Source organism: Artemia sp. Qi Xiang Cuo, chromosome 12 (assembly GCF_049724085.1).
Source record: "Artemia sp. Qi Xiang Cuo chromosome 12, ASM4972408v1, whole genome shotgun sequence".
In the NCBI taxonomy this organism is placed as follows: Eukaryota; Metazoa; Arthropoda; class Branchiopoda; order Anostraca; family Artemiidae; genus Artemia; species Artemia sp. Qi Xiang Cuo.
Genome location: NC_142805.1, coordinates 53,889,088 through 53,903,438, shown reverse-complemented (window position 1 = coordinate 53,903,438; position 14,351 = coordinate 53,889,088). Strand labels below are relative to the sequence as shown.

At 34.6% G+C, this 14,351-nt stretch overlaps 2 protein-coding genes across 4 annotated transcripts in view; both read right to left on the bottom strand.

Annotated features, from left to right (window-relative positions):
- Nucleotides 1-14,351, bottom strand: part of LOC148946274 (E3 SUMO-protein ligase PIAS1-like) — a 506,129-nt gene that overhangs the window by 48,123 nt on the left and 443,655 nt on the right. The window lies entirely within an intron of this gene.
- The window catches only part of LOC148946276 (calcium-activated chloride channel regulator 2-like), a 200,303-nt gene continuing 196,234 nt past the window's right edge, over nucleotides 10,283-14,351 (bottom strand). The window contains exon 16 of the mRNA XM_089098334.1: nucleotides 10,283-10,558. Coding sequence (XP_088954460.1) covers nucleotides 10,354-10,558 — 205 coding nt within the window. The 3' untranslated portion in view covers nucleotides 10,283-10,353. The remainder of the gene's footprint in view (nucleotides 10,559-14,351) is intronic.

Sequence of the window (14,351 nt, the reverse complement as noted above, 5' to 3'; positions counted from 1 at the left end):
GCTGTGAAATGTCATGTAACATGTGGCCGTGTGTTGGCTAAAACCACAGTCTGGTTGAAAACGTGAAGTTTTCGTACTGCTCACTTTTTTGCAACGTGTAGAAATTCAGAAGGGAATCCTTGCAAAATCTAGAAAAGTGCCAACTGTGACAAGGCATGTAACCACAGCCATGTACTACTAAAACATGTTCAATCACATTTCAACGAATGAATGATTCAAAATGAACTTTGAAAAATCAAGAAGATGTAACTGTGACAATGTAAACCACAAGCAAACACTACTGAAATATTCCAACTATTGCATTTCAACGATAGAAATTGAAAATGAACTTTAAAAAATTGAGAAAATTTAACAGAGACTATTAATAACACTACAAAAAACTAATGATCCCTAACCAATATAGATAGAATTCGTTAGTATATCTAAATGAAAATTTATAAAAAAATAAAATTATAATGTTCCATGTTAAAAAAAACCAAAAAACTTATTACATAGACGATATAGTTAATTTAAACGAAAGAAATTCAAAAAGAAAATTTAAATTTATATAAATATTAACTGTGACATTGTAAACCACAACCAACCACTACTGAAATATTACAACTCATTCATTTCAAATAAAGAAATTAAAATTGAAATTTTAATAATAAATAAATAGTAACTTTCAGTATGATATAGTAAAACTCGTGAATTTCATAGAAAGAAATTCAAAATTAACTTTGAAAAATCAATAAAATGTAACTGTGAAAATGTACACAAACAACAACCCACTACTTAAATATTCCAACTCTTTCATTTAACCGAACGATTTTCAAAATGAATTTTGAAAAATCAAGAAAATGTAACCATGAAAATGTAAACCAAAACCAAACAATACTGAAATATTCCAACTCGTGCATTTCAACGAATGAAATTCAAAAATTAAATTTTAAAAAACAATAAAATGTAGCTCTTACAAGGCAAACCACAACGATACACTACTGAAATAGTCCAACTCTTGCATTTCAAAGAAAGAAATTCAAAATGAAATTTGAAAACTCAAGAAAATGTAACTGTGACAAGGTAAACCACAACCACACACTACTGAAATATTCCAACTCTTGCATTTCAAGGAAAGAAATTCAAAATGAACTTTGAAAAATCAATAAAACGTCTCTTTGACATGGTAAACCGTAACCAAACACTACTGAAATATACAAAATATTGCATTTCAACGAAATATATTAGAAATAACTTAGAAAAATAATTTAAATTTAACTTTTAAAATTTAAAACAATTCAAAAAGCTAATTTATTCTTAAATCTAGTTGTATTAATATATATATAAAATATTAGTAAAATTAAAAATCAAGAAAATGCAAATGTTAATATTTAAAACCCAACCATCAACTCCTGAAATATTCCAACTCTTGAATTTCATCAAAAGAAATTCAAAATTAACTTTGAAAAATTACGAAAATTTAACTGTAACAATTTAAACCACAACCATTCACTACTAAAATATTCCAACTCTTTCATCTCAATGAGAGAAATTCAAAATGAACTTTGAAAAATCATGAAAATGTAACTTTGACATGGTAAACCATAACCAAAAACTAATGAAATATACCAACGCGTGAATCTCAACGAAATAATTTAGAAATATATTTGAAAAATAAATAAAATTTATATGTTAAATTGTAGAAAACAACAATAAAAACATGAAATTGAAAATAAATTTATATACAAAGAAAGAAATTAATAAAGTACTAAGAATAATAAAGATTAGTATGATTTGACATTAAATAAAACGACCAAATACTACTTAATTAGTACAATACTTAAATTTCAACAAAATAAATTCAAAATGAACTTTGAAAAATCAAGAAAATGTAATTGTAACAAGGTAAACCGCAACCAAAGACTACTGAAATATTCAAACTCCTGCATTTCAAATAAAGAAATTCAAAATGAACTTTGAAAAATCAAGAAAATGTAACTGTGACATGGTAAACCGCAACCAAACACTACTGAAATATTCCAACTCTTGCATTTCAAGGAAAGCAATTCAAGATTAACTTTGAAAAATCAAGAAAATTTAACAGTGACAAGGTAAACCACATCCAAACACGACTTAAAGATTCCAACTCTTGCATATCAACGAAATAAATTAGAAATGAACTTTGAAAAATCAAGAAAATGTAACTGTGACAATGGAAACCACAAGCAAAAACTACTGAAATATTTCAACTCTTGCATTTCAATGAAAGCAATTCAAAATGAACTTTGAAAAATCAAGAAAATGTAACTGTGACAAGGTAAACCACAGACAAACACTATTTAAATATTCCAAATCTTGCATTTCATAGAAAGAAATTCAAAATGAATTTTGAATAATCAAGAAAATGTAGGTGTGACAAGGTATACCACATCCAAAAGCTTCTGAAATATTCCAACTCTTGCAATTCGACGACAGACGTACAAAATGAACTTTGAAAAATCAAGAAAATGTAACTGTGACAAGGTAAACCACAACCAAACACTACTGAAATATTCCAACTCTTGCATTTCAACGAAGGAAATTCGAAATGAACTTTGAAAAATCAAGAAAATGTAACTGTGACAAGTTAAACCAGAACCAAACACGACTGAAATATTCCAACTCTTGCAGGTCAATGAAAGAAATTCAAAATGAACTTTGAAAAACCATAAATATGTAACTGTGACAAGGTATACCACAACGACACACTACTGAACTATTAAAACTCTTGCATTTCAGCGAAATAAATTCAAAATGAACTTTGAAAAACCAAGAAAATGTAACTGTGACAAGGTAAACCACAACCAAACATTACTGAAATATTCCAACTCTTGGATTTCAACGAAAGAAATTCAAAATGAACTTTGAAAAATCAAAAAAAATGTAACTGTGACAAGGTAAAACTGAGTCTCTTAATCCCCGTAAAGCTCTTTTAAAAGATAAAAGAACTGATTATTTAAAATATAAATGCCGTTTTTAATGACCATCATTAGAAAAAACATCACTCGTAAACCTTCATCTGAGTCTATAAATACCATAAAAGCTCTATTATAAGTAACCAGAACTACTTATTTAACAAAAAACAAGCGTTTTTATTTACCACAAAGACCAGAAAAATCACAAGGATTAATGAACCAGACTCTCTCAAACCCCTTAAAGCACTTTTAAAAGAGACAAAAAATGACAACCAAGTAAATAAAAACCACACAGAATCAGGCAACTGAGTCTCTCAAACCCCGTAAAGCTCTTTTAAAAGATACAAAAACTACTTATTTAACACAACAATGTCGTTTTTAATGACCAACAAGTAAAGAAAAACCACACGGAATTACGCAACTGAGTCTCTCAAACCCTGTAAAGCTCTTTTAAAAGATACAAAAACTACTGATTTAACACAAAAATTTCGTTTTTAATGACCACCAAGTAAAGAAAAACCACACGGAATCCGGCAACTGAGTCTCTCAATCCCCGTAAAGCTCTTTTAAAAGATACAAAAACCACTTATTTAACACAAAAATTTCGTTTTTAATGACCACCAAGTAAAGGAAAACCACAGGAAATTAGGCTACTGAGTCTCTCAAACCCTGTAAAGATCTTTTAAAAGATACAAAAACTACTTATATAACAATAAAATTTCTTTTTTAATTACCTACAAGTAAATAAAAACCACATGGAATCCGGCAACTGAGTCTCTCAATCCCCTTAACGTTTTTTTAACAGATACAAACACTACTTATAGAACTCACAAATTTCGTTTTTAATGAGCACCACGTAAGGAAAAATCACACAGAATTAGGTGACTGAGTCTCTCAATCCCCGTAAAGCTCTTTTAAAAGATACAACAAATGACCACCAAGTAAAGAAAAACCACACGGAATCAGGCAACTGAGTCTCTCAAACCCCTTAAATCTATTTTAAAATATACAAAAACTACTTATTTAACACAAAAAATTTCGTTTTTAATGACCACCAAGTAAAGGAAAACCACACGGAATTAGGCAACTGAGTCTCTCAAACCCTGTAAAGCTCTTTTAAAAGATACAAAAACTACTAAGTTAAAACAAAAATTTCGTTTTTAATGACCACCAAGTAAAGAAAAACCACACGGAATCAGGCAACTGAGTCTCTCAAACCCCTTAAAGCTATTTTAAAAGATATAAAAACTACTTATTTAACAAAAAAATTTCGTTTTTAATGACCATCAAGCAAAGAAAATCACACGGAATTAGGCAACTGAGTCTCTCAATCCCCGTAAAGCTCTTTTAAAACTGTGACAAGCTAAACCACGACAAAGCACTACTCTCGTGGAACTCAATCCCCATTTAACTCAACCCCGTGCAACTGAACCCCCTTGTAACTGAACCCCTGTATAACCGAAACCCCCGTGTAACTGTACCCCCTTTAACTGAACTCTCATGCAACTCAACTCTCCATGTAACCCATCTCCCTCAAAACACTTTTCAGTCATTTTCTCGTACTCTCGTGGAACTCAATCCCCATTTAACTCAACCCCCGTGCAACTGCCCCCCCGTGGAACTAAACCCCTGGATAACCGAAACCCCCGGGTAACTGTACCCCCGTGAACTGAACTCTCATGCAACTCAACCCTCCATGCAACCCATCTCCCTCAAATCACTTTTCAGTCATTTTCTCGTTAAATTGACAATACGCTCCAAAACATCACTTGTGTATTATACAGTACATAATCATGGCATCTCCTCCGTAAAGCTCTTTTAAAACTGTGACAAGCTAAACCACGACAAAGCACTACTCTCGTGGAACTCAATCCCCATTTAACTCAACCCCCGTGCAACTGAAACCCCTTGTAACTGAACCCCTGTATAACCGAAACCCCCGTGTAACTGTTCCCCCTTTACCTGAACTCTCATGCAACTCAATCCTACATGCAGCCCATCTCCCGCAAACCACTTTTCAGTCATTTTCTCGTACTCTCGTGGAACTCAATCCCCATTTAACTCAACCCCCGTGCAACTGAATCCCCGTGTAACTGAACCCCTGTATAATCGAAACCCCCGTGTAACTGTACCCCCTTTAACTGAACTCTCATGCAACTCAACCCTCAATGCAACCCATATCCCTCTACACAATTTTCATTGAATTTGTCGTACTCTCGTGGAACTCCATCCTCATTTATCTCAACCCCCGTGCAACTTGATCCCATTCTAACTGAATCCCTGTACAACCGAAACCCTCGTGTAACTCTACCCCCTTGAACTGAACTCACTTGCAACTCAACCCTCCATGCAACCTCTCTCCCTCAAATCACTTTTCAGTCATTTTCTCGTTAAATAGACAATACGCTCCAAAACATCACTTGTGTATTATACAGTACATAATCATGGCATCTCCTCCAATTCACAAATCCCACTACCCCATTTTTTGCAAAGGTTAATCAAACATCTCCGATTGTAAATTCATTAAAAAATTTTCCACTCACTAATTACCCCTTTTTTGCAAATGCTAAACAAGAAAAAAAAACTCTCTGCTTTTCAAAAACTTGTCCGTTAAAACTCGAAACAAGACGCGCTGGTTTTATAATACATGTTTAATTAATTGCGTAAATCTCTTGGCAAAGAGTGTAATGACCTGTAGAATAGAATTACCAGAAAAACCGGAAGGAACATAAAGTGGCAGAAATGGTAGTTCCTACTCTACTGTTAACATTGGGTAAAGTTCATAACTTTCAGCCCTCCCCCCGGGAATTTCGGGGGATTAAGTCATCCTAAAAGACATACTTATTATATTTTCGAACATGCTGAACAAAATGGCTATCTCAAAATTTTGATCAGGTGACTTTGGGAAAAAAATGAGCGTGGGAGGGGGCCTAGTTGCCCACCATTTTTTTTGGTCACTTAAAAAGGGCACTAGAAGTTTTAATTTCCATTAAAATGAGCCCTCCCACGATATTCTAGGACAACTGGGTCGATACGATCACCCCTGGGGGAAAAAAAACAAACAAACAAACAAATAAACGCGCACCCGTGATCTTTCTTCTTGCAAAAAATGCAAAATTCCACATTTTTGTAGAAGGGAGCTTGAAACCTCTACAGTAGGGTTCTCTTATACGTGGAATTTGATGGTGTGATTTTCATTAAGGTTCTATAACTTTTAGGGCGTCTTTCCTCCTTTTTTCAAAAATCCGCCAAATTTTCTCTGGCACGTAACTTTTGATGGATAGGACTAAACTTGATAAAACTTATATATTTGAAATCAGCATTAAAATCTGATTCTTTTGATGTATCTATTTGTATCAAAATACCGTTTTCTAGAGTTTCGGTTACCATTGAGCCGGGTGCTCCTTGCTTACAGTTCGTTACCACGAACTGTTTGATTAAAGCTATGGCTTCTACCCTATTAGACAAACGATATGTCTACCATCTATTTAATCAGGCACGCATATCACCATGAAGGCACTTTTAGGGGTAGTATGCAGAACTATTTTTCTTACTGGATGAGGCAATCCAGTTGTAGACTGACCCCCCTCCCCCAGAGAATACCCACAGAAGGTTCTCCTGATAACAATTGGGCCTTGGTATATTCTTCCATTCGAACAATTTCTTCCGTAAATTATATCTCCCGGACAATTCTCTGCTACTGGAAAATTTTCCCCCCTCCACATATCCTAATCTCAAGGATGGATTTTAGAATAATCTACCAAATCCTCGCTTTTTCAATCCTTTCCCCGTGTCCTGCTTTTTATTACTTGGTGTCACGATTTCTTCTAATTTAAAGTAGGATATCCATTTCAAAGGTATCACCCATGGAGCTAATGCGTCTATCTGCCTTCTTAAACTCCTAAATAAATTTAGCATCCACCCTTCCCCTACCATAAGGGCACAGTTTATATAATTAGCAGTATGATTTTTCCCTATCTCACCCATTATAAAAACCCGGACCGAGGTGCGAGTGCTCCAGAGAACGAATAAACATAAGCGGCATTAGATCTTTTCAGGGTAGACAAAGAATAATCACCTACGGAACAAGTACTGACAAAACCACTTGGCCGGCTCAACCAATAAGTGGACAATAAGTGCAGAAATAAGTGGGGGGATATTTTGTTTGCACCGAGAATGAAGAGCCCGAAATCATCTGCGGTAAACTTACTGGATAATTATATAAACTGTGCATAAGGGTTTATAATTTCTTTGTCTGCCCGCATCTTGAATGTAGCCTACTTGTTCCGTTTGGTACCCTTGCGTCTCCCACGAAGAATCAGAAAAAATTGAATCCATCCTAAAAAGAGGCTAGTGAATAATTTTGGAAGAAGGTATACTCTATGCTTCTAAAAAAAAGGCTAGACTTGAAACATTTGAGCACAGGAAAGTTTGTTGTGCCTCCATTGGGCCAAAATTGGAATGACAAGCCCTCACAAGGAAAAAATTTCTCCCAAACGTCATTCCTTATTCACATTCCACCTGCCCCGAGATGTCTCTGAACATGTTCCTGTTATGTTCCCCGTTCATTGCTTTATCTCTGGATGTGAAAAAAAAACTCTGTTCCCTTCATCACAGAAAAAATAAACAAGTTATCCTGTTAGTTTCTCTCTTTTATTATTTGATACTGGTGCTGCCCAAGTTTTATTCGTGTTTACTTGTTTTGCCCCCCTTCCATTTTATTTTCAAAAAAAAAAAAAAATATATACTGTTTTTTTTTAAGTTTAGTTTGACTAGCTTTTATCTTTTAAAATTTTTAGCTGACGTTTCCCATTTTAATTATTGACTAAGGAATGAATTTCCATTCTTATTTTTTTTATTTTTTGTTTTGGCATTCTTTGCCAGTTTTTCAGTTCTCATGTTTTTTAATGATATTTTGACTCCAAAATTCGAATTTGGCTCTTCAGGGCTAATACATTGGCTATGCTAGTACACTTGTATAAATAACCATTTCCAGTTCAAAAATTACTTTGCTTGATGGAGGTTAACCATTTTATAAGTGATGTTGATATTTCTATATTCTGGTAAAACTGTACGAAGCACACTCAATTAAAGTTGGGTTAATTAGGACAGGACAGCTTGTTTGTCTTTTTAGAATGGTTAAAGTGGTACACTCTTTGTGGCATCCATAGTGTGTACTGTTTCAGCTTTATAATTTGCCTATTTGCTATTATCAACTAGATGTCCATGTTTTATTTTCTCAAGTATTTTGTGTTTCTTTTTTCTGTTAAACACCGTTTTATGTCATTCAATTTAGGGTTAGCTAAAGGTGTTTTTCTGGACTCGACATTTTTCCCCTCTTAGAGACCACTGACTCAGTACATTTTATCCATAATTTTATCTTTGATTAAGTTAGATGATAAAATAAAATTTTAATTTATAACTACGAAAACTTAGAATGAAATTAACTGACGATCGGAAACCCTATCAATAAATTTATAGGAAGTCTTCCCTCTAAAATTAATTTACGCAGATCCAGGTCAAAACATCACAAACTTAAAATGTGCTGGGAGAACTTGTTTTAGTCTTGAACAATGACGAAACAAGCTTATCTTTTGGCAAAAAAATATAACACAAGTAGCTTTTGAGAAGTTGCTTCTCCGGGGTATGGTGCATATTTCACTGATTTAACTTTTGGACTCCCCGTGGTTCTTTCTTTACTATCCACACTAAGAAAATGCCAAAAGGTCGTTGTTTTACCAAACAAAGATAGGACCTTCGCTAAAGTTCTTCTAACAGATGATGGAATGAAGAAATGCGTCATTATAGCGTCTCTGATGGACAGGGGTGAATCTCCAGCATTTTTATTGGGAAGGGGGGGAAGATGGGTCGATATCCGGATATTCATGGGGCATGGGATGGATAATAATTTTTTCTCCACATTATTGGTAGGAGGGGACAACTGTCCCCCTTGCCCCCCCCCCCCAAACAACGCCCCTACTGATGGAAAAATAGGAAGGAGGAACTGAACTCACCTTCCTCTAAATAAACTGATTGATTGAAGACAGGTTTTGGAAAGCGGTGTAGGTCGTGAACATGGCAGTGCTACCACTTAAGCTGTGTAAAATAGTGCAGCCATTGAAGTGAATTTATACTAAAAAAAAGTAAGCAAAGTAAAAGTAAGTATGATGGCACTTGACGCTTAAGGTCCAAACCGGTGGTGCTGATATCCGTTTCGTGGCCCTTCAGCCAGCAAGTGCAATGGGGGGCTGGGGCTAGCCATCCTGTACTCTCGCACACCCTTCCTGCCTACCTTCTCTAGATTTCTCCAGATACCCATTTAGAGCTGGGTCGACTCTGGCTAAGCTTACACAGTCACACCACTGACCCGCTTTCAATTTATACTAAAAGCCAGCTTTCAAACAAAATGGACCAAAGGTGATTTCGCATTGAATTTTTTGAGAATCTCTTGTACAACTACATCCAAAAAAAGTCCAAATGACACATTGTCATCCGGCGACCCTGTTTCGTTAATCTTATTGGTTAATCTTTAAAGAAAGATAACACAGAAGTTAATCTTTTTGTGTTCTGACAGCTATATATAATAATCTACAATTTAAAAGGCTTAAACTCCAGTGTGTAATAAAATTGTAAAATATAGAGAAATTTTTTTGGCGAAGGATTGGTTGCTATACTGTCTTTGTTTTCCAGAATTCTTCTATTTGATTTTTGTATTTACATATTTTAATGCTTTCATTTCTTTGATCATATTAAGGTTTTAGAAAATCCCTCGGCATTTTTGATGGAGCATTAAAGTTAAGTATCCTTCACCAAAAAACAGTCCCCGGTCATTTTTTTATTTGCTTTTATTCTGAAACTTGAAAGTGAAGCCAGTTTGGCTTCCCATTGTCTGTTTTCATTAGTCAAGTCTAGTGGAAACTTGGAAAATAAATCTGGCTCGATTGTGGAAAGTGTCTCTAACTAGTGTTTTTAATCCTAAATTCAAATTATTACACTTATAAGTTTAATGAAACTTCTGTTTTTAACTACTTCCTTCATTTTGTATATGAGACTTCAAAAAATAAATAGTATATTGAAAAACCTTGCAAAATCATGACTCGAGACCCAATATTAAAGCAAGTTTATCAATAAGATTCGGTTATGACAATGAAGTGTGGTTAGTTTTTAACAACTGATTTCTTAATCCGTTAATTGAGCCACTTTCTATTGTTTTTTGCGATTGGTACTTTTTTGCTGATAAGACGGTGCTTGTTGCGAGTAAAGACCTTACTTTGTCGGTACCTACATAATTCGGTAAGTACGTCACGAAAGATTCAGACGTGATGGCTGTCCTAGAAAATAATGGAGAAAAAAATGGAGGATATATACTGGAATCAGTCAGTAAAATACAATAATATGCAACATATTCTTCTTAAATTAATCAAAGAGCTGTAAGTGTTAGATCTTCATCTTCTATGGTTTCACCTAAAGCAATTGAACTTGGGTCATTTATGCTTTTTGGTTGCAGTTGGGTGGGCTTTTCGGAAACAATTGAAAGATCAGACGGTGCCCCTTTTAGGTTTGGCTTTTGTAGAGGTGGCTGATATGAAGGAGGCCTTTCTGAAAAGTTGTCCCTCGGTGGTCCACTGAAAATAAAATATGGTAGGTTAGATCTGTATTCATAATTTTACTGTCGGGTCTTTAACGAGCACCTATACAATGATTAAATAAAAAAAATAAGTTTTTTAAACTGAAAGTAAGGAGTGACATTAAAACTTAAAACGAACAGAAATTATTCCGTATATGAAAGGGGCTGCCCCCTCCTCAACGCCTGGCTCTTTACGCTAAAGTTTTTTATTATTTTAAAAAATAAAGTTGTGAGACAGAGTCAAACTTTAGCGTAAAGAGCGAGGCGTTGAGGAAGGGACAGCCCCTTTCATATACGGAATAATTTCTGTTCGTTTTAAGTTTTAATGTCACTCCTTACTTTCAGTTTAAAAAACTTGTTTTTTTTATTTAATTTCTGATCGTTTTTTAGTTAATGCAGCTTTTATTTTGGCTCATCGTCATTAAATAAGTAAACAAAATTTGCATAAAAATTTTACTTTTCTTTTGCTAAATGGCTGTCTCTAAATTTGGTTCTGACGTAATTTACAAATTAACTTACGTAACGAACTTCTATATTCGTATATTTTTCTTCTGGCAAAAATACAAAGTTGCAGATTTTTGCAGATATGAGCTTGAAAACTATGTTATAAGGTTTTCTGATACGCTGAATCTGACGGTGTGATTTTCATTAAAATTCTTTCTCTTTTAGGGGATGTTTCCCCCCTCTTTACAAAATCAGGTAAAGCTTCTCAGGCTCGTAGTCTTTGATGAGCAATACTAAACTTAATAAAATTCATATATTTAGAATCAGCATTATAAGCCCATTTTTTATACATTTATTGACATCAAAGTTCCGTTTTTAAAGTTTTGATTACTATTGAGCCGTATCACTTGTTTTTTTTTTTTTTTTTTATTACGTTTATGTTATTACGTATTAAACAAAAAATCGCGAAGAAAGGAAACGAGGCCAATTAACAGCCAGTGAAAAAATTGAAAAATTATGCAAATATTTCGGTCAAGACCTCCGCTTGACCGTCCTCAGTGCAGAATAAAACTGATAAAAATTTAAAAACCAAACCTTAAAATAAAAATACCAAACTAAAATTGGACGACCCTTTCCTAGTAACGGTGAAAGGGTAACTAAATAAAAAACACAAGTCTAAATGGCATTTCAGAATTTCATTTTGCGTAAAGCACTTTTAAAGGCTGATCGCTTTCCAGTTTGATTGTTATCGGAGACTCTATTCGATTTGCACAATATAACTTTGTGGATGTATGTAAAAACGATCAGAATTAATAATTTTGTCATAAATGGGACTTAGAAAAATTTCTCCAGTGTCTCTATTGAGAGCTACCTTTTGGTGAATGTGCTTTTTTATTTCAACTGCCTCCCTGAAAACTTGCGTGAGACCTTTAACGGGGGCAACGATAGAGGCCTCGTCAAACAAAATGAAATGGTGTGGATTCTCGTATTCTGCACTGAGGACGGTCAAGCGGAGGTCTTGACCTAAATATTTGCATAATTTTTCAATTTTTTCACTGGCTGTTAATTGTCCTCGTTTCCTTTCTTCGCGATTTTTTGTTTATCATGATTAGCCAGTGTGGTCTCAGAAATTATTTGCGAGGAGCTTACGGGGAGCTTTTGACCAAGTCTGTTCTTAATTATTTTGATTTGTCTAAAAAACACGCCAACCTTTTTAATCAAGAAGAATTTTTACAGCGTTTTAGAGTAAAGAGAATTCTTCCGAATTCTCTTAGTTGCCGCATAAACCTAGGCACACAATCCGACAGGAAATTTAGGGATTGGGTTGGTTTTCTGTCTTTGTTTCAAATTTTAAAATACCAAAAAAAACAACGTTTTTTCCTAAGTAATACAATTTCAAAAACTAGACAATTTCTACAGCAAAACCTTTCACCGACGGATTTTCAGCAGATATCTAGAATAGCTCAGAATACTTTCCGCCACGACTGTTGTATGGCTAAGGCTCGTTTATCAGAAAAGTTTGAAAAATTAGAGTACGAAAAATTTCAGAATTCCAGATGTTTTCTTCCTAGATTTTATCCTGGTCCGGCAATTGAGAACCTATCTTCTGAAGTTCTTACTCCGGAAGAAACCCATTTTTTGTCTAAGGGACCTAAATTTTGCCAACCTCAAACGCAAGTGAATTTCTCAGAGATAGTCTCCAATATGGAGGCGGGTATATTTGGTTCACGTGGTGCTGTGGAAAATCCAGATTTACTTCGAGGAGAAGTGGTTAAGAATATTCTTGATTTCATTCCATATTCCCCAAGGTTAAAAAACCAGGAAACACAAACTCTCAAAAAATTAAAAAAAGACCCACACATCATTATCACCAGGGCTGATAAAGGAAATAAAATTGTTATCCTTGATAAAACTTCATATAATACAAAAGTTACAGATATTTTATCCGACACCCATACTTACAAGCCCACAGATTCAGACCCCACCGATAAGTTCACCCGTTTAGTACGAAAGGAGCTAGGAATTTTGCAAACTGAAAGACTTATTACTCCACAAATGTATAAATTATTTTACCCTAAAGGTTGTTCAGCTCCTAAATTCTACGGGCTCCCAAAAATCCACAAAGATGGAGTCCCTCTACGCCCAATTGTGGCTTCTTATAGCTCTCCGACTGCCAGATTGGGGAAATGGTTGTCAACCCTTTTTCGCCCCCTTATGCAAACACAAACTTCATACATAAGAAACTCAGTTCACCTTGTTGAAAAACTAAAAGACATTGAAATAAAAAAAGATACAATTTTGGCCAGTTTCGATGCCATTTCTATATATACGTCTTGCGACATTAAAAAATGTGAACTAGCTCTTCAAAGGAAATTAGAAGATAATATTGGTCAAATAGACTACAAAACACTGGATATAGAAACTATTATGCGTCTCGTCCGTCTTTGCAACAGTTCCTCCTCATATTTCCGATACAATTATCAAATTTTCACCCAAATTATGGGTTTACCCAAGGGTGCAAGTCTTTCACCATGTTTGGCAACTTTTTATATGGAATTCATAGAAATCTCTGCTCTGGAAAATTTTCACATGAAACACTGTTTCTGGGGTAGGTTTGTGGATGATGTTATTTCTCTGTGGGAGCATGGAAGAGAGTCACTTAACTCCTTTTTAACTCATCTAAACTCTTTGGACTCTAACCTTCAGTTCACTTTGGAACTAGAACATAACCACAAACTTCCTTTCCTAGATGTTTTAATTTTCAATAAGTCTCTTGGCCTTGAATTGTCCATTTATAGAAAAACTACGCATAACGATAGGTATTTGCATTTTTCCTCCAACCACTCTCCCTGCATAAAAAGAGGAGTTGTTATTTCTTTGGTTGACCGAATAATAAGAATATGCTCAGAGCCTCACATAGACTCAGAATTGAACTATATTAAGGACATTTTATTTTGCAATGGTTACCCTATAAAATTACTTGAGACTATTATAGACAGAAGGCGAAAAAAGGCAAAGGGGAGTGCATCAGGTCCGCACGTCCCAACAGTTACTGTCCTATTGGTGGATGATAAGAAACTTTTCTCTGTTCTACCCTACATTCAAAAATTGAGTGATAAATTGAAAAGAATCCTTGAAAAACATAAACTTCGCGTCGCCTTTAAAAATTCAAATATCACACAGAACTTTTTTAACAACGGCAAAGTTAAAAACAGCCACATAGTGGGTAGTTGTGTTTATAGAATTCCTTGTTCTAGTGGCTGTTTTTATTTTGGTAGAAACCAACATCAATTTGGTGAGAGGTTATCTGAGCACAAGTCCTCAATCGACAAGGCAATGAGGTTACG